The sequence below is a fragment of the Acanthochromis polyacanthus genome, chromosome 12, assembly GCF_021347895.1.
Source record: "Acanthochromis polyacanthus isolate Apoly-LR-REF ecotype Palm Island chromosome 12, KAUST_Apoly_ChrSc, whole genome shotgun sequence".
Taxonomy (NCBI): Eukaryota; Metazoa; Chordata; class Actinopteri; family Pomacentridae; genus Acanthochromis; species Acanthochromis polyacanthus.
Genome location: NC_067124.1, coordinates 25,977,532 through 25,999,063, shown reverse-complemented (window position 1 = coordinate 25,999,063; position 21,532 = coordinate 25,977,532). Strand labels below are relative to the sequence as shown.

Genomic DNA, 21,532 nt, shown 5'->3' with positions numbered 1-21,532 from the left:
CTGGTCGATTAATTAAGGTAGAAATCAATCAACATTTAACTCTTAAAGGTGTTTTATATTTTATTCTTTCATGTCTCAGGGCACCTCCTCAGACTCAATTCACTGAACAAAGTTGTCAATAGAGCATCTAAACCTGAAGAATATTACAACTGAGACTGCAGTTGGAGATGACACAGTTAACAAAGGAAACAGGCTGAGGTATTTTTGATAAATGCGTTAAATTATTACTAAGAAAGCTGTCTTACCTTCAGGGTACAGAGGACTTCTGTGTTGAGGATGCAGCTCTGACAGGCTCCATCATACAGAGTCAGAATCTTGGCATTACTGTAACTATAGCCATCATTGGAAACCTGTCATCAGCAGAAGCGTGATTACTGTGGCTCACTGGGAAAGGCATTAACAAGTAAACTTCACAAGGTCTAACTGCTTCTCAGACAGTGGGTCATTCACTCAAACACTCACAGCATACAGTCTGTGTACAAAATCTCTCTTGTGTGATTTCACTCTGAGGTAGGTACTACGGTTCTTGCAAAGCTCTCCTCAGAGATACATTTTCTCATGTTTACGAAATATAACTACTGTGAAAATGCATTCTCAGCATTTGCATTGTTTCACGCACTTGGCAGTAACGTAATCCAGCTAATCTGTTTTACACTACAGAGTCCGTTTTGAAAAAGAAGAAAACATCCAGCTGCCCTCTGTGGACTCTTTTCATAACTGCATCCAGCAAACTTTCTACATATGTTTGCTTACAGGTACTCCAGCGCTGATTTATTGTGGGCTGAGATAAATATTTATTATCAGTTTTAAAAGAGTTTGATGATGATACAGCAGTGTGATAGAAAAAATAGGAACAAAAGCCGAAAAAAAATACAAGTGAAGGAGAGTAGTATGAAGCAGGTAGGATGGGCTCAATGGATTCCTGACTTTGTTGTGCAGAAACGGTGGTAGACATGACTAACTTTGATCTGCCAGCGGGCCAGTGGTCTGCTCGTCACTGTTTTCAGGTCGACGCCTGCAGAGGTCCTGCTGTCCTCCAGGGGGAGCTGGCATTCCAGAGCTGTCACATCCAGAAAGGTGGCCAGAACAAACTGAGGCTCGTCTAAAACCCATTCTCCATCTACAAACTTAATAAGAGACACAGAGGGAAAGAAGGAGGAATGTATAATTGGTAGGAGGTGCAAATGAGAGGGGGAGATAAGAGATGAGAACAAAAGAGAAAAAGGGATGGAACATGATCAAGCTGAATAACTGATGTTAGAGCTCAGTGTTTTTCAATTAACAGTAAACCAGTCTCAGTGCAGTTGAAGTGCAGCAGGCATCTGCTGCACTTCAACTGCAGCAGGCATCAGATTTCATTTTAAAGCCGACTATACACCTCTGACAGTCCACAAACAAGTCTAGCAAATAGCTGGTTAGCAAAATAAAACATTCTGAAGTTAAACCGGCTGAAAATAGAATGAACTTTGGACTTGCATTAAACTACTTGAAGTGCTCGTGAGCAACTGTTTCATCATCTCTGTTCAATACGGTAACAGTATGTCAGTGGTGTGTGTTGTAGCCACAGAGGCCAAACCTCAACGAAGGTTTAAAACAAAGTTGATGAGAGCACACGAACATGGACATGTCTCATTAAATGGCTCTAACTCAAAGAAATGAAAAGAAACAAACTAAAGACCATACCATTAACCGAGCCTATACCCCCATGTTTGATCAAACTTATTCCTGCCTAATACAATCTATCAGAATATCCACACACAGAGAATATTTAGAGTGTTCAGATGAGATCATCTGCGGATTCCAAAGGTTCATGATTAGTGTGACAAAAAAAAAGCAAAATCTGACTTTTCAGCATTTGTATACTGCAGAATATTACAGTCTGTGTGTTGGTATTTCTCATTTACTTCATTGTGACATTTTGCATGTAAAAAAAGAACCCATCTGATAAAAAGTTGGTGGTCTGCATTGAAGAGTCTGGGCAGAGCATCTCAGATGTCAAAACTTAAAGAAAAAAATTGACAACTTGTAAATGTATTGTGAGGCACTGTCTATAAAGGGGATGCATGCACAACAAATAAACAAAAATAAACACAAAGGAAAACAAAATACCTTTTCTTTAACAAACTCACACTTGAGCTCATAGGAGTCCTTGAAGCCTTGACCATTGACATGGATGGTGGAGCAGTCTCTCTGGTGAACGTCACACAGACCCTCATTCTCCAGTTCGGTGATTTCTGGAATCTGGTCTTCACAAAATTAACAAATAGTGCAAAAGAGCACGGACTGTTATACCTGGGAATTCAGCCCAAATCACAAACCATGTGCCAAGTGGAAGATCGATGTGTTCAAGTCACCGCTAACTGTATTACAACTAGGCTAGAAACACAGAGACACCTTAAAAGTGTTGTGGTGTGAGTCACTATAACACTATTCTGAGCACTATAAACTCCAAACCAAAAGAAACAGCTGGTCCTTAGTTTTGTCTGTTCAGCTATTTATCAAACCAGCTGATGGTACCAAAGATTTCTCTGGAGTAAGTAGTGTGGCTACGTGAGTATGTGTTCAGTGTTTTACCAGACAGCACACTGCAGTCATATGACCCAAATCCTGGGAAGCAAACACAACCCCAGTCTGAGCACTGGCCGTTCCCGTTACACAGATTTGGACACTTGAGGATGGACAGAACATCCTGGTAATCCTCTTCTCTCTTCCTCTCCTCCACCAGCCTCCTCTCACACTCGTTCTCTAGCAGAGGTAATGCTGCATTGAGCCACGACAACTCATCCTTCAGTTGCAGGTCGGTAACACACATATCCACTGCACGACTAACTATTGTCTGTCCAAGCAGGTGCCTGCAACCTAAAGCTATGCTTGAGTTTGCCACAGCCTTCTGGCACTGGGCCTGAGCCTGCTGCTTAGTCAGGCCAGACGGTGTGGGCCACATTACAGAAGAATCTGGCTGAACTGCTGGTTCATGGTCCTCTGGGAAAAAGTAGGCAAAGCCCTCCAGATCAGACTGGCTAAGACTTTGGTGTGGGGAGTTAGAGATATAACGATGCGTCTGCCGCCTGCCTCTGCGTTGTTGTTGATGCGCTGAGGTAGAAGCTCTATCTCTGGAGGCTCTGAAAGGAAAGTTTCTTTTATGTGGCTGTATGTGACTCCCTCCATCCTGGGTGTGACCTGTAGGCAGAGGCTGTCTTTCATATTCTTTGAGTAGCTCTACCGAGCCAATGTACTCAGCTGTGACATCCAGAGTTGGGATGACACTGAGGAAATGCAGATTACCATCACTAGAGCAGGTGGAGTCAGAGGAGGCGGTTTGTTGATGTCGAGCTCTGGGAGATAAGATGCGGGGCTCTACCTGACAGGTACAGTACTTGCGGGGATTCAATGGACTCATATCAGATGGCAGAGTGTCAAACAGGCTGTTGCCTGGAGGGAGTCTGAGAGAGGAAAGGAATACATTGCAGTGAAGAATTAACAGATTTTGACAAAAGGATCTCTGCATTGCTGCAATAATCTGTCAACAGGGCCCTAGCAAAAATTATTTGGTTCCCTTTTAGCTGCTGTCTTGGTTGATATAATGACGAGCGGCAAAATTCTGTAAAGAAATCCCCAAAAATGTCATTATCTCTATCTATCTGATATACATTGAACATGTGTGGGTCTTGGTGAAAATGGACTAAAAGATTCCTAAACCAGCTTCACCACTGGGAACATCATGCATGCAACAGTACTCCACAGCAACGGCTGAAAATGGCTAAAATTCATATAGAGTGAAAACAGCTTGTTTACTTCAAGACCTCTGTATCATCACCACATCTCCGATTTTTCATTCATTAAAGTGAGTCTGATGCTGGGCTCATTGAAAGCTTACAGTGAGCATAACTGAAACAAATGACCAGTTTGAATTTAGAAGACTGGGAAAAGAATCTGGATTTCCTTTGTTCTACATAGCTTGCTTACAAGTTGCTGTAAGTCAGCTTACATAAAGCACAACCCCCAAATCGACGTACACCCCCTGTCAAAAGGTTTGAGATGGGTTCATCATTCATTTGAATGAGAACCCGTCTCAAAACTTTTGACAGGGGGTGTACGTCAGTGCACCCACAACTGAAATTTTCCCATCAAATGATAGATCAATCACAATCACAAAATACTGACCTCCATTCAGAAATAAAAGCGTGTAGATGTTCCATTTTGGCGCCGCCTTCTGAGTGGAAGTCATTGTCTGACTGTCCATCGTAGGTGCCACACAATCCCTCGGTGTGATTCCGGTCTGAACTGGGGGCCCTCAGTGTCAGACTCATTCCCCAGTCAGACACATCTGCACGAACAAAAGCTCCAGATGAGAAGGTCATCTGCAAAGGGTCAAAGATTCAGATTAACGACATGCAGGCGAAAGAATATCATAACCTCTAAAACAAGAAGACACAACCAAAGTATTCTTCGCATGCACTTTTCTAAACCTTTATCAAAACACAGAAAATGAGTTGTAAATCAGCTATAAGTACAACAAAATCTGAAATGTTGTGTAGGAACCTGTGAACAGATTTTTGATATGGTGACTGGTCCTCACTCACTGTAACTTTGCGACCTTGGTAGGACTCAGTGATCCGAATGCGGCTCTTGGTCAAGTCTCTGTTCTTCACAGACAAGTGAGGTTTGGTTTCACCCATTTCTCCGCTGCACATGTCAAAAGCGATAACATCGCCACCGTCCCTCGCCACGAAGCCACACACGCATGAGGCAGCGTGCATAACGCTGCCACACTCCCACTGACGGACATGCACCTCAAACGGCCAGAAGCTGCTCTTATAGAGAATGAAGGTGCCTATCTGGTAGTTCTCATAGTATCTGAAAGTAAACAAAGAATATATATGTTTTTACTGCAAGTTCCTGGAATAGATTATTAGATATTGTGATTACAGTGCAAAAAGAGACATAAAATACATTATTCACTGTGGACAATTTAAACTTGCATATGTAATGGAATTTGGACATAAATTTTCAATACAGTCTAATACAGTACACAGTATAATACATGTAAAGGTTGTCTCCTGGTTAACTAAACAAGACACTAAAGTACCTGCCATCAAATGTGATAATGTGAGGATCAGTAAAGGAGTAGCAGTAGGCAGAGGGAACATCCTGAACCATTACCTGAAAATGAGAGATCAGTTTTATTCCTTCTTAAAACAACATACTGAGGATACATCACTAGAGGACAAGAATGTGCAGATGATTGTGCATATCAAAAAAATAATAACAAAAATTGCAATTCACAGGAAAACCGTTTGTAAAAGTGAAAAATCATAAGAAAAAAGTATTTAAAAGATGGCTAAATATATAAAGATCTATTAGATATATAAAAGTCAAACTCCTATTTATTAGTAAACCATCAGCATCGCAAAGTATCAGTTTTACATTCTGATGTGTTTACCTGAACAGGTTCTGGTGAGTAGCCGTTCCAGAGAAAATTGTGTGAGGCAATAGGTTTAACAGAGATCCGAGTTGTTCTGTTGCCATCTTTGACAAAGTCAGTGATGGGGGTGAAGTGGATCAGAGCCCGACTGCAAACGCCGCTGCTACAGGGGCCATGGGACAGATCCACAGCACAGGAGGACAGAGACAGGTCTGCACCCAACAAACCCTCATCTGCAACACAAGGATTTAGGTTCATTTCATTTAGATGATGACTAAAAGAAAAAATAAATCAATAAAATAAAGGTAAAATGTATACTACAAATGTTACTCGTTTATGAGCTGGTTTGGTACTTCTGGTATCGAGAAGTAACATCACTTTTCAGCCTCCTTTTATGTACTTGTGCATATTTAGATCAGACCTTTAGAGGTGAAGACTTTTCTATTGGATAAATTAAATGATGGAAATGAAATCCTGCAAAAAATAGCTCCAAATTAAAATGATCAATTACAACGCCTTCAAATATATCCAGCTCTCATCATGACTGACGTATGGACTCTGTCGGTTTGTCAGCAAGATTCCACAAAAACTAACTTCCTGAAACTTATTGGGTTGTTTTTAATAAATATTTTCTAAGTCACTGCTCTACTACATTTACTACTGCCCTTCTCTTTACATAAACATTCTGCTACTGTAACTTATGTTACAATCTCATCTTTTATATCTAATGTTATCGAAATGATTTTTTTGTGTGTACATAATGTCTCTCTGCAATTTTTGTGCCATGCATATAATATAATCTTAAATTGCCCTTATACATCTGTGTTTTGAGCTGTTGTAATGGTGAACTTTCCCCATTGTGGGATCAATAAAGTTAATCTTTATTATTATTATTATTGTAAACTGTCTAAAATACATACCACGTTACTGAAATGCAACAGTAAGTATTATGGCAACATAGGACAGGATGACAGACGATAAAAAAATTTAGAACCAATTAATACGTCATGTTGTCATCTTGCTGTAAGTCCTCACCTTGACTACTTGTGCTGAGCTGCAGGGATAGAGTGCACTGCTCTGTAGAAGAAGACCCCTTTGAACACGGCACAGGAACTGTGCTCTCGACCACCAACTCATACAGTCGCCCATCCTCCAGGACACTGCTCACCTCTGGTCTTAACTGCACAAAACATTTGTCAGCCCTTTAATACATAGAAACTTTGTCAAAAGCCCATGACATTCAGAAAGGAAGGAAGGTTGTAGGCAAAGAAACATTTTTCTGGAAGTCTTTAACCTTAGCAGGAAAAGCTAAAAATATGTTGTCATTGGTCAAAAGCTAGTCTCACAGTGCTTTTGGAAGAATCAATTAAACCTGGGGTTCTGTCTCAGGATACCATCAAGTGAGTCATACTGTCCTATGGCTAATGACTTTATTTTTACACAAAAAGATGGGAATAGGCCAGTAATACGAAAAAATCAGCATGATCCTGAGATGAACCAAGTAGTTAAAAAATAATGACAGTTTTCATTTTTTTTCCTTTCTTTTCCTTTCTTATCTTTTCTATCTTTTTCTGTTACCATACACGGAAAACCTCCTGGCAGTTCTCATTTTCAAATTCTATTTACAGTAAAAACAGTAGAAACAGAATTGGCAATAACTTTTGTGTCTTTCTGGCCATGATGACCAACAAGATTGTGCCTTTTTGATTATATCACAGTCAAATTTAAAAGAAAGAAGGAAAAAAAAAACATTGTTATGATCATACATATACTATAAATCAAGAAAAACCACACACAATAAATCGTCAGGTAACTGTTTTATACCTTTATTCCAGCAAAGAACTCCTGACTTTCCACTGATGAACTCCGGACGTCAGGTGAGTCCAAGAAGAAACTGGAGCTGGAGCAGTAAACCTGAGAGAGGGAGAAACATGTACATACAGTAATCTGTTTGTTTTTTTTTACTTTTATGAAATGATTGCGCGCTATGTAGTAATTTGTCTTTTTCAATTATGCTTACATAAAAAATGTCTGCACTGTAAAGCCTGAACTACCGGCTTTGGCAGTACCAGACTTAACAAAAGTCATGTTATTAAAGGAATTTTGGATTGAAACAAGAGTGAGCTGGTGAAAAAAAATAAAAAAAGGAAACAATTCTGAATGTATTAAAGGTTTTTGGACAGGTAATCCATCCAACTAACACAGAATAAAACAAAACGACATGTTGACAGGTTTCCATAATACCAACAGTCCCTGCTGCATTCAAAGTCCAGGAGCAACAGTTCTGATTTATGTATTAGATTTCATTTCCAGAAGAATGGAAAGTCTGTTGTACGAATGTACGAGTGACGATTCACAAATCTGTACTTGATTTTTTTCCTATTTATTTGCTTATTTCTGTCCAGACAGTCACCTGGAATGGATGCCTCTACAGCTGGCATTCACCATTAATAATGTTTTGGTTTGTTTGTTTTGTTTTTTTGCCATGATTTACACTGACATTCCAGGGATATCGCATTGTAATCTGCAGAATTACATGATGTACTTCATTCTCTCCACATCCTCACATCTACTAGTCCATGGATCATTACTGTTTGTCTGGTGTGAAATTATTCTTCATTAAACGACCTGTTTATTTTGAGCCCTGTTTTTTTTTTAGGTTGGAGTTCGTTAGTTAAAATCATTTCATAAACACAAGCCTGACATACAGTTAGGTTAGCTATGTATCTAAAGCCTCATGTCTGCATATAGGCAGGAAATGTACACAACTAAAAAGAGACCACCCAGGCTGAAAAAAAACCCCCATTAAATCAAAGCAGCCCTCAGTCACACCTTGTCCCCCAGACGGAGGTTGAATCCATCCAGTTCGATAAAGGCGGAGGTCTGAATGGTGGTCTCCTGTTTGAGCTCCTCCTTCCTCCCCTCAGGTGAGAGGCGAGACCAGGCCACTACATAGCCCAGGGAGCTGTTGGAGCTGCTGTCAAAGCTGCACTTCAGATAGATGGCGCTACCTGTCACCTCTGATGTAATCACTGGTGCAGGTGGAGTAGGAGGCTTATTAGCTGACAGGTAAGAAGCAGAGAGAATAAGTATGTTAATGGGACATAACATGCACAATATACTATATGAGAAGAGTGCAAAAAAGTGGTGAAGGAAGTCAATAAAATGACAAGATAGTTGTGCACAAAATGAAAAGCCTATTATGTGAATATATTACTTTCCCTTGTTCTTTTCATAAATTAGATTTACTGTCACATGGCAGTTTACCATTTAGCTCAGGTGTCTATATGTTTTTTGCCTTATTATTCAGCTTATTCAGAGAAAATTACATTCCCCACCTAGGAAGAATGCAACAGTTCCACGTTTTTGCCAGTGTTTCTGCCACTACACTTGTATTGTTGTGGACAATTTTTCTTTTGTATTGCTACTACTTATTGACAACCATATGCACATAAGCAACTTGCTTCAGGCTGGTGCTAATTTCCATTTCAGGGGGATTTAAAGGGCAAATTCACAGTCATGTCTGTCTTAAAAACAAGAGTCCCACAGGTGCACATAGGAACTCTGAAACAGTTTTTCTGACTGTAATTATTCCTCCTTTACATCCTGGCCGTTAAGAGATGCCTTTAAAAATGTGTTTCCATTGCAAGTAATCAAAGACAAAGTCCACAGTCATTATTCTGTGCAAAAATGTATTATAAGGTTCAAATGAAGTTCATATGAGGCTCGATCAGCCAAGCCGTCATCTTCCAAAAGTTTCCAAAAGTGTTTTTTTTACTGCCTTGCAGACCAGTACAGAAACTGTGGGACTGTTTGTTTAGAAAAAAGTTAGTTATAAAATTCACTTTGAAATACATTTTTGCACAGACTGGACAGTGGGTTTTGTCCTCCATGAGCTTGAAAGGAAGCCTGCTGGAAGGGGTCTCTCAAAGGCCAGAATGAACAGCAGGAATGATGACAAGAAGTGAAAATTGTTCATATGGGATTCATATGGGAACTCTTCCCTTACTTTAACAAATATGAACCTACCTTGTAATGACAAAAATGTTCTAATCTTGAAAAGCAATACAATTTTAAAAAAAACCACCTAATAAATCCAGCAGACGCTATGCAGAAAAAGGCGTCAACTGTGGAACATGAATTTATTCATATGATCCAGTTTAACCACAAAACATTCAGCAAAGCCCATTCTCCAAGGTTTAATAGAAAAGAGAGCTTTGAAATAACACGGATCCCATTATTTAAAACAAGCTAATGAAGCAATCTTTCTTCTGTCTCTAATTAAAACCCCTCTTTCTTTCCACCTCTGTCAGCTTCCTAAAACCTGGCTTTTAATTCACGACCTGGCCGAGGGCTGTCACCATGGAGACGATGCCCAGCGGACATCAGGACACATGCTCAGCTCATTAAGGGGAACGGTGAGGGGGCCGACGGTACATTCCTGAACACATGGCAACGCCCTGACCTCCTGATTGTTTTGGAGTTTGACCTAACACGAGGAGACAAGCGTAGGCCATAAACACAGCAGCAGGGTTCTCACTTTTACATGTTCCATCGAGGTTCACCTCGCCAGGGCTGCAGATCAGCGACGTTGAGGGTAAAGTGTCTGAGATCTCTGTTAGATAGAGGAGATTCAGAAGTTTAAACAATTATAAATCAGTATTAATTAACATAATGTATTCCACATGGCGGATACAAGACTTGCACTTTTTCCTCTAAGACCTTGTCTGGTTTAGTTTGTACATTTCTGTGTTATTTATCTGCAGATATGCTTTCACTTTTAATCTAAACATTTTAAATTGATGCTGTTAGGCTCAACAAATGGTATTATGCTGTATCCTAGGAAAGATTTTAAAGCTGAACACTCACAACTAATGCAATCTCTTTTCTGTGCATTTTTGCCACATGAATTCATCACTATCAGATGCTGCAACAAAGACATTATGGCCACCGAAAAACATACTGTCCAATGGATATAGTCACTACACAATGGTAAAGGGAAACAGTTAAGAATTCACATAGCATGATAGCTTCAACAGTCAACACCTGAACCAACTTTCTATACTGGGATGAAAAGTAAAGTAAGCAGGGAGGTATAGCAACAATGCTTTTGTTTTGTGCTGTGTTACCATTTAACTCTCATAGGTGAAACAAACCCAAGGCGAAACTGCAAGAAATACTTTAAAAAACAAAGGTGGATTGAATTGTTTAATTGATTTAGGATAACCCGACCCACTGTCACGCATTCATGCCTGCTTACAGAACAACTCCATAACTACTTCTTACATTTCACACAAAATGGGAAGAGAGATCATGAGCAATTATTATTCTAATGTATTTTGCAATAAGTGATTATTTATTTCAAACCTAACTCATTTAGAAATGAGCTATTAACACAAGACTGGCATAGAATCCCCTTTACAAGGTGTGTGAACGGTTGTCTATTTATAAATCTAACAGATATAGAGCGACATTAGTACATATTTGGTGTCATGTTTCTGACCACCTGATAAATACCAGTATAATATACACTCTGTTTTTATCTGTGTTTTGTCCTACACTAACTCATAAGGGACATATCTGTTTCTTTAAGTGCTAAAGGCTCCACTATGTTAGCAAGCTAGTTGCTAACTCTGGCTTTCTACAGTGTGATGCAGGGAACGTAGCGTTCACTTGGTCTGGGACAGTATAATGGAAACCTTTTAGCTAATGCGGCTGAAAATAATGTTGATGAGGGTGGTGAAAGTGAAAACAAACCAAAAACTGCAGGCTGTGAAACTCAAACACACATTGGACTGTTGTTAAAAGTTTATCACTATTCATAATCAATGCTGTAATGCATTATCAATACATTATAATGCCTTGTGAATATGTATATGAAGACACAGAGATTAGGACTCACTTGATAAGGGTTGAACTTTTCAGAAATGTGAAAATGCTTGAAAAACAAATACTTTATTCCTGTTGTGCCACAATGAGCCTGCCTCTCACAGTGATTGTCCTATTTTTAAATGTGTGCAACACAGTCTTGCGTTAGACTCTCTGAGCTGACTTACCCTGTGCACAGTACCCCATGCATCCCTGTGTGGGCTGGAGCAGGTAAACGTAGAAGTCTCCACAGTTACGGACGGTTACTGGGATGCGGAACATGCAGCAGTCTTTGCTACTGCTTGGGAAAAACTGCCAGGCAGCACAAGCCATCAGCTGTCGGACTTCAAGCGGACCTGGCAGGGACTCACCCTCGCCCAGAGACAACCACACTGGAGCCTGAGTTCCACAGTGATTCACCTGGAAGTTCAGAGAACATTTTAATAGTGTGGGGACACTGCATACATTTTAATTGTTTATTTTGTAATTGCATTTTACTTTCAAAAGTAAGGCTATGGTCACTGTTTCCCCAAAATGAACCCTCTTGCTGGATGGAATCTTTAGGTTTTCAAAATGAGATTAATTTTGAAAAATAAAGAGAAATAATAACTGGTAGTACCAACACACGGCCTCACAAGAAGTACAGAGCTGCTGGATAAAAGGTGTCGAATACCTCCTGTGTCCAAACATACTTGCCCAATAAAGGATTCTGAAAACATTAGCCTTCTCAGAAACAAAAAATGTCATTAAAAGAAATTAATCTATCAAATGACTGAAGAGGTGTAAATAACAACTTTGCTCTGATGCAGAATAAATTTGAAAATGCCAAAAATGAATTTGAAAAAGTTACAGATTGCTGCAGCTCATTCTCCTTCCCAAAAAAACCTGGGTCTGACAAATCTAACCATTTATTCACCATCATCATAAAGATATCTCCTTATTATATAACACATGTTCACAGCGATGCTCTCTTCCTTCCTCCGCCCACTCCTGTAGTTATCCATCACTCAGGGGGAGCAGCGATGCCCTGGGAAGGCAGAGGGAGGCTGACACTTCAGATGGATCCTGCAGGCTCACAGCAGGGCACCCGCAGGAAATGAGACACATTCCGGCTCTCCTTGCACTCTCCTTCATAAGTATGTACACACATACAACAGAGCTGTGTGTGTCCAGTCATATGTGTCATGCTTACACACAAAAATGCAGAAAATGTATTTTTTGACACATGAACACACTCTGGAGTGATGACAGACAGCCCACCACAAAGTTTCTCCGCATGAGGTCATGTATAACGTCCCGACGTGTTTATATTTGTAATTGAAGAAACACATACATATCATCACTTATATATTACCACTAGACTTCAAGATGTGCTTCTGAAAAGAAAATACAAAAGTGATTGATGAGATAATACGGAAAGTGCAATTCGTGATGTCACGAGAGTTTTAAGACCTTCAACAAAGGTGACTGTCAGCAAATGATGGAGACTCTGAAGCCAGTCTGTGTAAAGTGTATTACTAAATTAAAAGTGGGGACATTTCATGCCTTAGAAATCCTGAAAAACAACATGTTTGTGGCTTTTATCTTTTAGACATTTTGCTTATGTATGTCAAATCATTTATAAGTAAATGTCTTTAAAAACTCACTCTGATTGTGCATGAATTATGAGCACATCTTTACCTAAATACATAATCTAAGAGTTGATTCTTGATACTGAAACAGTTTAAGAGTTACAACGGTGAACTTGTAGCTCAAAGTCTGGCATTTTGGAGTCCTAATGCCAAAGTGAAACTTTAAACTCGGTTTCAATGCCTGCAGATGTACAAACTGTCTGGAAAAGAGCTACATGCTCAGCACAATTGATCACTACATGTCAAAGTAAGTAGCATTTTAGGATATACAGTTGATCACTTTCGAGCAGAGACTTTGATGAGATGATTCCAGCAGGTGATTATCTTAGCTTTAAGACTGAAAAAATGAGAAACAGCTAAGCACGGCTCTGTTTGGGAAAAATTCAATATCGGACACCATCTAATAGTTCCAAGGCACAGAGGCACAGCTTATGCTAAGTAGAAGTAGTGAGTAGAAGTAAGTTCTGTAAAATGACCATAGCATAGTTTTTAAAATGTATGTTTTGCCTTTTTGTTAGAGATTGTCAAATGTAGGCTGAACTGTTTCAGATTTTTGGGTGTAATTATTAGAGTCCGAGCACGACGGTGCCGAGCACTGATGGTGCCGAAGGACCCTATTGAAACTCTAGGCTTTCTTTTTTCTTCTTCTTCACCTTTTTCCATCTTTTCAAACTCCACTTTGGCGGCCTAAACATACCCTAAACGCGTCTAACTTTGCACACACATCAGGACTGGCGAAAAATGTGATATTTTATGGGAGTTGCGCACGTGTGGCAAAATGGCTTGATAGCGCCCCCTGTAAAATTGAAAAAGTGGTCATTAGGCCAACTGCCATGACTTTTCAGACAGGCATGATGAATATACGGCCCTCGTGGGACACAGAGCTGGTCTGAGATCAGGCAACTTCCAGGCTCTACTGTAAAGTCTGGAGAGGGAACATTTTATTCAGTTTTATCTCAACGTGACAAATAAAGGCTCTTTTCTTGAAAGTGCAATCTGCAGATGGCAAGAATGTGTTAAATTCTTTGCAAAATAAGGTGTTAAAACATGCAAAGTCACATGTTTTGTTACAGCCACAGTTTAGGCTGTGAGCTGTGGCAGGGCTCTCTCCTGGCTCGGCCTTGCTCTCTCTCTCTTTGCAGGTGTGTGCTGTGCTGATGAGGAGCCCAGGTGTGTGTCATCTGTCATCAGCAGATCATGTGCAGGTGGAGGCCAGCTAATCAGGTCCTGGTGTCCTATAAGAACCGTCGTCAGTCGTTGTTTGATGCCAGACTGTCTTTGTCCCTCCATGCTGACCTCTGCTTGCTTTTGGTTAAGGTAGTGTCTACAGATATGGACCCGTACCCGTAGCCTGTGGCCTACGGATACGGCACTTTCCATTTGCCAGACAGATACGGACCCGTACCTCTAGCGTCTACCGGGAGTCATGTGACCAGATCTCGTGTATCTGATTGGCAAATGGAAAGTGCCGTATCCGTAGGCCACAGGCTACGGGTATGGGTCCGTACCTCTAGCAACTACCTTTGGTTAAACGTTGGAAAGCCAGATCAAATTTTTGCAAAAAAAAATTATCATAGTTTCATTGGTGCAGCAAAATAAACATGATTATTATATTAAGAATCGCTCATCAGAACAGATCTTTACTGTCACCGTCAGGCGTCAGTATCCGTGGGTGATGGGGGGGTGGGGCCCCATGGGGCGCTGTGGCCCCCCCACCCCCCAGCTGACACTGTGCCCGTGCTGTGTCGCTCCATACTGACACCTGCTGGCTCTTAAAGTCATTACAGATAATTTTTAAATTTAATTAAATAATTTTGAAAATTGAAAATGTAATAATAACAGTAAAAGAGCAAGCAAAAATGGTTGTCATAATTTTTCCCAGAACAAAATGGTGCAACCAGAATGAGTGCAAGCAAAAAGAATAAAGTGACTGGTAAATGGAGGTTATTTAATGGTTCATCAGTCCAACAGCTGAGGGGGAAGAAATTGATTTTGTTTTGCCGACCAGCAAGGATGCGAGGACCCGTCCAACGCTGCTTGCAGCTTTAACTGTAATTATTCTTTTGCTGTGGGCAGCAACTGATTCATTCATTTCTGTATAATATGGAAACTACTTAGTGCTTCAGAGTTTAAGTTACTGTAACACAGGCATTATGTTTACGAAGCTATAACTAAGTGATCTGTGTACTGTATTCAAAATGAATGGAAATCAAAGGTTACCTGGGAAGATGATGGAAGATTTCTAATCATATAAAAACACTGGAATGGTTCTTTCAGACATAAATGTGGCTAAATATTACTCATTACTTATACGCAAGACAACACTTGAAGACAGTTGACATTTGATATCTCTGCATTTTTTTAAATAAAGAATGTCGTTTACCTCCACACACTGGGTGGGCATACTGGCAGGCTTGTCAAAAATCTGAAACTGGTACCATCCCACTGTGAGGGAGTGGTCACAGATGAAGTCCTGCAGGGCCGACTGCTGCAGCCAGCTGGAGCTGAAGGTGGTGCTGCGGTAGGGGTTCTGGAGGACAGAGTGGCCACCCGGAGCACACTCTGGAGGGAGCACTGCAAGCACAGCCAGAGAGGCAACATAAGCACTGGATTTTCACCAAAACTGTCAATAGCAATGATCAAATACTGCATATGGAAAGCTTTCTGTTGGCCAAATATTGGGTTTGTCGCCAGCTGGTTTGTATTCAACAGAAACAGTCCAAATTGAATTTCAAAGCTGATAAACTGTTACAGTTCTGGCCAGTGCTGTGGATAGCACACACAGACCACAGGAATGAAACATGAAGGAGGAAGCCCAGTGTTATCATCTAGGAAGTCCGTATTTTTAGTGAATTACATGTAAAATGTCAGGCTATCTCAAGCCAAACCAGGAGGGACCCTGACCCATTGTTTGCCTGTCATTGCAAATTTCATGAGTCTGTGCCTGAATTACCCAGAAGAATGTTGTTTTCAACAGTCTTAAAGAAATGCCTCAATCTCCACAACATCTTCCATGATAGAAAAACGGGGACAGGTCCAAGGGGAGAGGTCAGTCTGGGTCACAATCCTGAGGACAGTTATGGTAAAAACATGACAGCTACATCCTCAGAGAGACAACTGAGCAGGAAGGAAACGCAGAGTAGTATCTTGTTGACATGAGAAAAATCTGTATGATTCAAACTGACAAAACCTACTTGGCATTACGAATCAAGTACCGAACCCTGTACACTAGTCTATTCGGTTGAGCAGTTGTTTCACTGTAATCAAATTTAGGTTTCTATAGTACAGTTTAGGTGTTTTAACTACAACTTGTCAATCATCTCTCCTAGGAAGGAAAAGAGTTTCAGGAAACACTTTCTCTGTTAATAATGGAGATCAGACTTGGGGCCAAACTTAACAGCACTATGTTAAATGGATTTTGCCAGGAGGATGTGGCTACTGATATTCATATGGTTCTTGTAAAGAATGAGGATGTATTTCATATTCACTGGCTTCTGATTCATTCTTTTTGCTTACAATAAGCCCTTTCAAAAAAGAATCGTGGACGTGTCAATTTGAGGTCAGATGTGATTTTAAAACATGAGAGCAAGTATTTATTTGGAGAACGCAATAATAAAAATAAAAATAAAATTATAAAGGGGACAGATTAAAATTTTAGCAAAGATGATGACAAGATATCAAAGCACACTCAGGTTAAAGGAGACCACGATGTTTTGCTGTGGCCACACAAACAATTTCCGTGTGCGAAACTGATAATGGACTGTGGCTAGAAGTATTACGAACAGAGGATCAAACCAACTCTGCAGTCCCTCAGCTACACAAAAGGCTTTTCCAACTCATTGTATAGGTTTGCTTTAAATATAGGCACATAAGGCAGACAAAGAGGCAGATAGTTTTCTCAGAATGTAATTGGAACCAAAGTAGAGCTAAAAAGAGAGTGAATGTCAGCTTACAGGTTGGGTAGCTAAGGAGAGACAGAGCTGCAAACAGTGCAAACTGGTTTGGCAGCTACAGTAGGCCGCATCAAACCTGAATGTATCTAAAAATGTCCGGATTTAAGTATTGCCCCTGGCATTGACAGGACCAATACAAAAATGTGTCACTGTGTGATGGACCTGCGGAAACTTTTCCAAAGTAAGTTAGTTATATCAATTTCAGTGTTTATCCTCATATATTAAAGCTCATTCCACCTTTGTAGATGTTACTGAACCTCAAGCTGCTAATCATTAGCACCATTAATAACCCTGAAACATATTAGGAAAAAAACAAACAAACATGACATCCACCTGCTGCTTTCAGTTGATTCCAACATATAGATCAAGTTGCAAAGAAGAAGCAAAGAGAATCTGATGCTTTTCTAGAGCTGTGATTGGCAGAAGGAGAAACACTAGCATGTTTTCAGACCTCTCACTGGATGTTCACACCTCGGATGTTTTAGTTATTTTGATAGCGATATGACAACAGAATGGAAGGGTGGTGTATCGAGCCATGTGGCACACCTAATGGGTACGGTTATAAGACAAAGATGTTATTTTAATTCCAGATCAGGAAGTGAGGCCAGATAATTAAAGTCAAGAGACAGCATGGCTTGATGTCTATCATATGTGACATCCATGTAAAAATGACTAAAAAGCATCAGGCCAATAAAGTGAAAGTAGAGAGAAAGAAAAAGGCCCAAGCTTTAACCAACATCCAGCCTCTGTTTCTGTGTACTGTCGCAAAGTTTTCCACTCTGACCTGAGAGGTCAAGTGAAAGGTGATATCCTGACAGTCTGCACTGCGGTGACAGGCAGACAAGCCGCTGAAAGAGACGACAGAAGCTGTCAGAGCTGACATCCTTCATACTCAACACCTGGTCACGTCAGTCCTCAACACCTTCACAGGAACTCAGAGGGTCCACATCCTGTCCCTCTGTCTGAGGGGAGAGCCGGAAAAGCAAAGGCCCAACTGTTTGTAATATGGTTGGAAAGACAGTGAACTGAATCTCAGCAGGACTGCATTACACCCTGAGCATGATACTTGGAGGTATGTGACCTTTGACAATAGTCACATGATGGATGAGAAGGCATCATTTTCTTTTTGGCAGAAGTGTACAAACTGTTAGAGGAATTTTCAAGCTCTTATGTGTTTAATTTGATTCAGTTTTAGGCTTGTAAATTGTCGTTTTTCTTACTGGTCAATATCACATTCAGAGAGGAGTCTAGTATGATGTCTGTTAACAGAATTGTGGAAATAGTGCACAGGCAGTAATTAAGTATTTAAAGAATCATACTTTTACTTGAAGTAGTGGGCTTACCTGTCTGAGCATTTGTATTAGGCAGTAAAAACACAGCGCAGAGAAGAAGTTTCCAGAGAGTTTCAGGTCTCATCGTCCTGCAGTGGGCATTAACACGGGACTCTGCCACCAAACAGCGCAAACACAGACCACAACACCGGCACCGTTTCCACCAAAAGTCCTGATCGGAGCAACAGGAGCGCAGCGGGGATTTCAGAGCCACAACAAACGACGCAGAGGGACGTCCGGATGTACGTGAGGCTTATTAAAGTCACTTGTTGTCGGAGGACTGAGGAGGCTGTCGGACTGCAGCGGCTGACCTCAGACTGCTGCAGCATCACAGTGTGTTAGGAGGAGCATCAGCGGTAACTTTCTCGCGGCCCAAACTTCTGCACACATCTGCACCGAGCTGCACGAGTATTACGACTGAACACTTCAGATTCATTCATGACTCTCGGACGGATTTTGCTAATCAGGTAGATCAGCTGTTTCATCTGTAAGCATCAGGAAATAGTGGGCTCTTTTTATCCGGAGCATTTTATGCTAAAATGTTAAAGTACAGATTCGTTAAATTTTGTGTAATTTTGACGATTCAATAGTTCATTACCAACTAATCAACTTTTACTAGTTTCATGTCATTATACTGAAAGAAACACAACTCCAAATACATAAACTAATACTGTACTGCAACTACAACTATTATTTCCCAAGATCCAAAGAGATGCCTACAAATTTAGTGTTTGATGAAACAGTACAAAACCTGAAGATATTCCATTTTCAATCAAAATGTGATAATTATCAGTAATTTATCAGAATGTCCAAACAGAAAGTAAAGCAAAGTAATCTTGATATGCTTTACATTTGTTATATTATATATGCAAACAGATTAATAAAGGTCAAGCATCATAAATCTAAATCATCCTAACCATTCGCACATCAAGTACTACAAAATTGACTTGTGGGTCCAAGGCCTTAGAGCAAAATCAGTCAATCAACAGTGGCTGCTCTGTTATTCAGGGTGAATTAAAACCAACAATCTGAACTGGATCAAGCCTGTAAATCTTTTTGCACCAAATTTTCTCTCTACATGAAAAGGGGATGAGGAGGGTGGGGAGTGTTGGAGGGGGCACAGACTGATGGTCTCATCATGAAGGCTCACTAGCGACCAGCCAGTGATATTTCATTAGTCAGCGCTCCAAACCACTAAAACAGATGGCCCACATGCTCACTTTGTCATGGAGGCAGCCCCAGCCAAAGAGTGGGATTTTGGACAAACCAGGTATCATATTAACATCTTTTCCCAATCTGCTCATTCCCATTCTCACGCTTTTACTGCCAACCCAACTGCTGCAGCGTACCCTCAGATATAGAGTTTCACTGGCAGGAGCTGAGAAGATGATGGTTCTGTCAAAGACATGAAACTGATGTGTTTAAAAGAGGAATTATGAAACAGAGGAAGTGATTGCTCAGTTGCAATTGTCAAAAGAATAAAAAAATTCCAGAAGTGTTTTACATTTAAAAAAAATAGCCTAATAGAGGACAACAGGGAAATAATATGTGTTATTTTGGTCAGTCTTATGTTGATATAAGAGCCAGGAGAGATGCAATGTTGCATTTCTCAACAGAGTCAATTACAGCCAAAGGTTACAAGTACAGCTGTGCTCCTTTGTCCTCCAAAAGCAAACTAAATCCAGAGATGTCTTAAAGATTAATAGTTTATGAACACACTGCAACTCTACAGTAACTTTCCCTAACAGGAGCAGCTTGCTCTGTTTGAAAGAGCCTAATTGCATCTGCAGCACTGTTGTAAAAAACTCAGACTATTTTTTTTAACTAGAGTGGACAGTTTAAGTAAACTGTGAAGTTCAATAAAGTCAGCAAGACAATGGTATGTGATTAATAGTGAATAAACCTTCTGTAGACCGACAGGAAACCAATGGAAAGCTGACAGCTGTGCAGATGGCAGACTGCTCCTTCTATTTTCTCCCTCTGCAACATGAAGGTGCCTGGCTGTCTTGTTTCGATGCTCGTCTGCTTGACTCCTAGGCGGAGAAGTGCTATAACCCCTCCTTCATAAATCTCTCCAACCATCAACCTGGTAAGAGCCTGGAATAGCCATCAAGTTAAAAAAAAAACTCTTTCCGTCTGCTTACGTCTCGTCTTACACAACCAGCAATTAAATCTCAATTGGCCTCCTGGATGGAAAACATGAATTTATGTCAAGGGAACATATACATGTATGACTTTGTACTTCTCAAGTTAAATGCAGAGAGCAAAGAAAGTGGCAAACAAACGGGGATAATTGCTTCATTTAATAGTTTAATCTATACATGAGCTAATTTTGTGCAATTTTCTCTCATTACAATCAGTTATCCAAACGTTGGAGAAATGGCAGCACTGCAGTGTCCCTTGAGAAATGTGACATCAACGAAATGGTGCAGGGAGTTCAAACTGTATGCAATTACCGTAACCTCCACCACCAACAGGAAAACTGATTACACAACTTGAAGTAGGACAACAAAAGAGCAGAATACTCTGAGAAAATAAATGAGTCGCTTATAGACAATGCAAGCGCCAAGAACTGTGGTTTTTAGTTGTAGCTAAGTAACACTGATATAAAAAAATCTCTAGAAAAGAGGGAATTAACTTGGAAATCTCTGCTCTGATTTACAACCCAACTGAGGCTTGTCACAGTGAGCAAAGGGTGAAAGTGCTTGCTTAGGTCTCAAGAGTGTTGGGGTTATGTTTGCTCCTATTGCCTTTGGTTGGGCCACCATGAAGAAGATTTAGACAACACCGTGCAAGAAATATTCCTCATCCTGTGTCATGGCTAACAATGCATTACTTTTTGATAACAAGAAAGATGAAAGAGGCACTTGACCAGCTAATAAAAATGCATATCAGCCATCTAGGTGATACAATGTCAATGAAAAAGATTAACCTAAATTATTCTGGTGAAAGTGGCACTATAGTCGTGGAAAAGTAGAACGTAAACGTAATGCACTGAACCCATCTAACGGCATTCATTTTCAAGTATTAGTACAATGAGTCTGAGTATCAAGAATAAAAGTACTCAACACAAAGAAGCATTGAGTGAGTTTTGCTTTTTGGGTGAAAAGTTTGAAGGTCCAGTTTAGAGGAACATTTCAGCTTTTAGATCAGTCTAATAATAAAAGATGGCATCAGGGAGGAAGAAAAGGAGAAAGCAAATAAGAAGGAGAAGAGAGCTCTTTTGTTAATTTAAAGCATGATTCTACAAAGTTGATCATAACTAGAGCTGTGGGTTCTGAAATGTGGAGACAGTCTGTACAAACAGAAATACCAAAGTAAAGT

The 21,532-nt window shown here is 40.3% G+C and overlaps 1 protein-coding gene across 1 annotated transcript in view; it reads right to left on the bottom strand.

Moving 5' to 3' along the window:
* vwde (von Willebrand factor D and EGF domains) overlaps positions 1 to 18,505 on the bottom strand; it is a 32,112-nt gene extending 13,607 nt beyond the window's left edge. Inside the window, exons 1-15 of the mRNA XM_051957043.1 lie at positions 18,221 to 18,505; positions 15,308 to 15,498; positions 11,482 to 11,713; positions 9,966 to 10,040; positions 8,258 to 8,487; positions 7,250 to 7,339; positions 6,461 to 6,605; positions 5,444 to 5,658; positions 5,090 to 5,163; positions 4,584 to 4,857; positions 4,165 to 4,361; positions 2,575 to 3,443; positions 2,110 to 2,246; positions 963 to 1,127; positions 246 to 350 (exon numbers count right to left, since the gene is read on the bottom strand). Coding sequence (XP_051813003.1) covers positions 246 to 350; positions 963 to 1,127; positions 2,110 to 2,246; positions 2,575 to 3,443; positions 4,165 to 4,361; positions 4,584 to 4,857; positions 5,090 to 5,163; positions 5,444 to 5,658; positions 6,461 to 6,605; positions 7,250 to 7,339; positions 8,258 to 8,487; positions 9,966 to 10,040; positions 11,482 to 11,713; positions 15,308 to 15,498; positions 18,221 to 18,293 — 3,072 coding nt within the window. The 5' untranslated portion in view covers positions 18,294 to 18,505. The remainder of the gene's footprint in view (positions 1 to 245; positions 351 to 962; positions 1,128 to 2,109; positions 2,247 to 2,574; positions 3,444 to 4,164; positions 4,362 to 4,583; positions 4,858 to 5,089; positions 5,164 to 5,443; positions 5,659 to 6,460; positions 6,606 to 7,249; positions 7,340 to 8,257; positions 8,488 to 9,965; positions 10,041 to 11,481; positions 11,714 to 15,307; positions 15,499 to 18,220) is intronic.
* Positions 18,506 to 21,532: the final 3,027 nt, after the last annotated feature.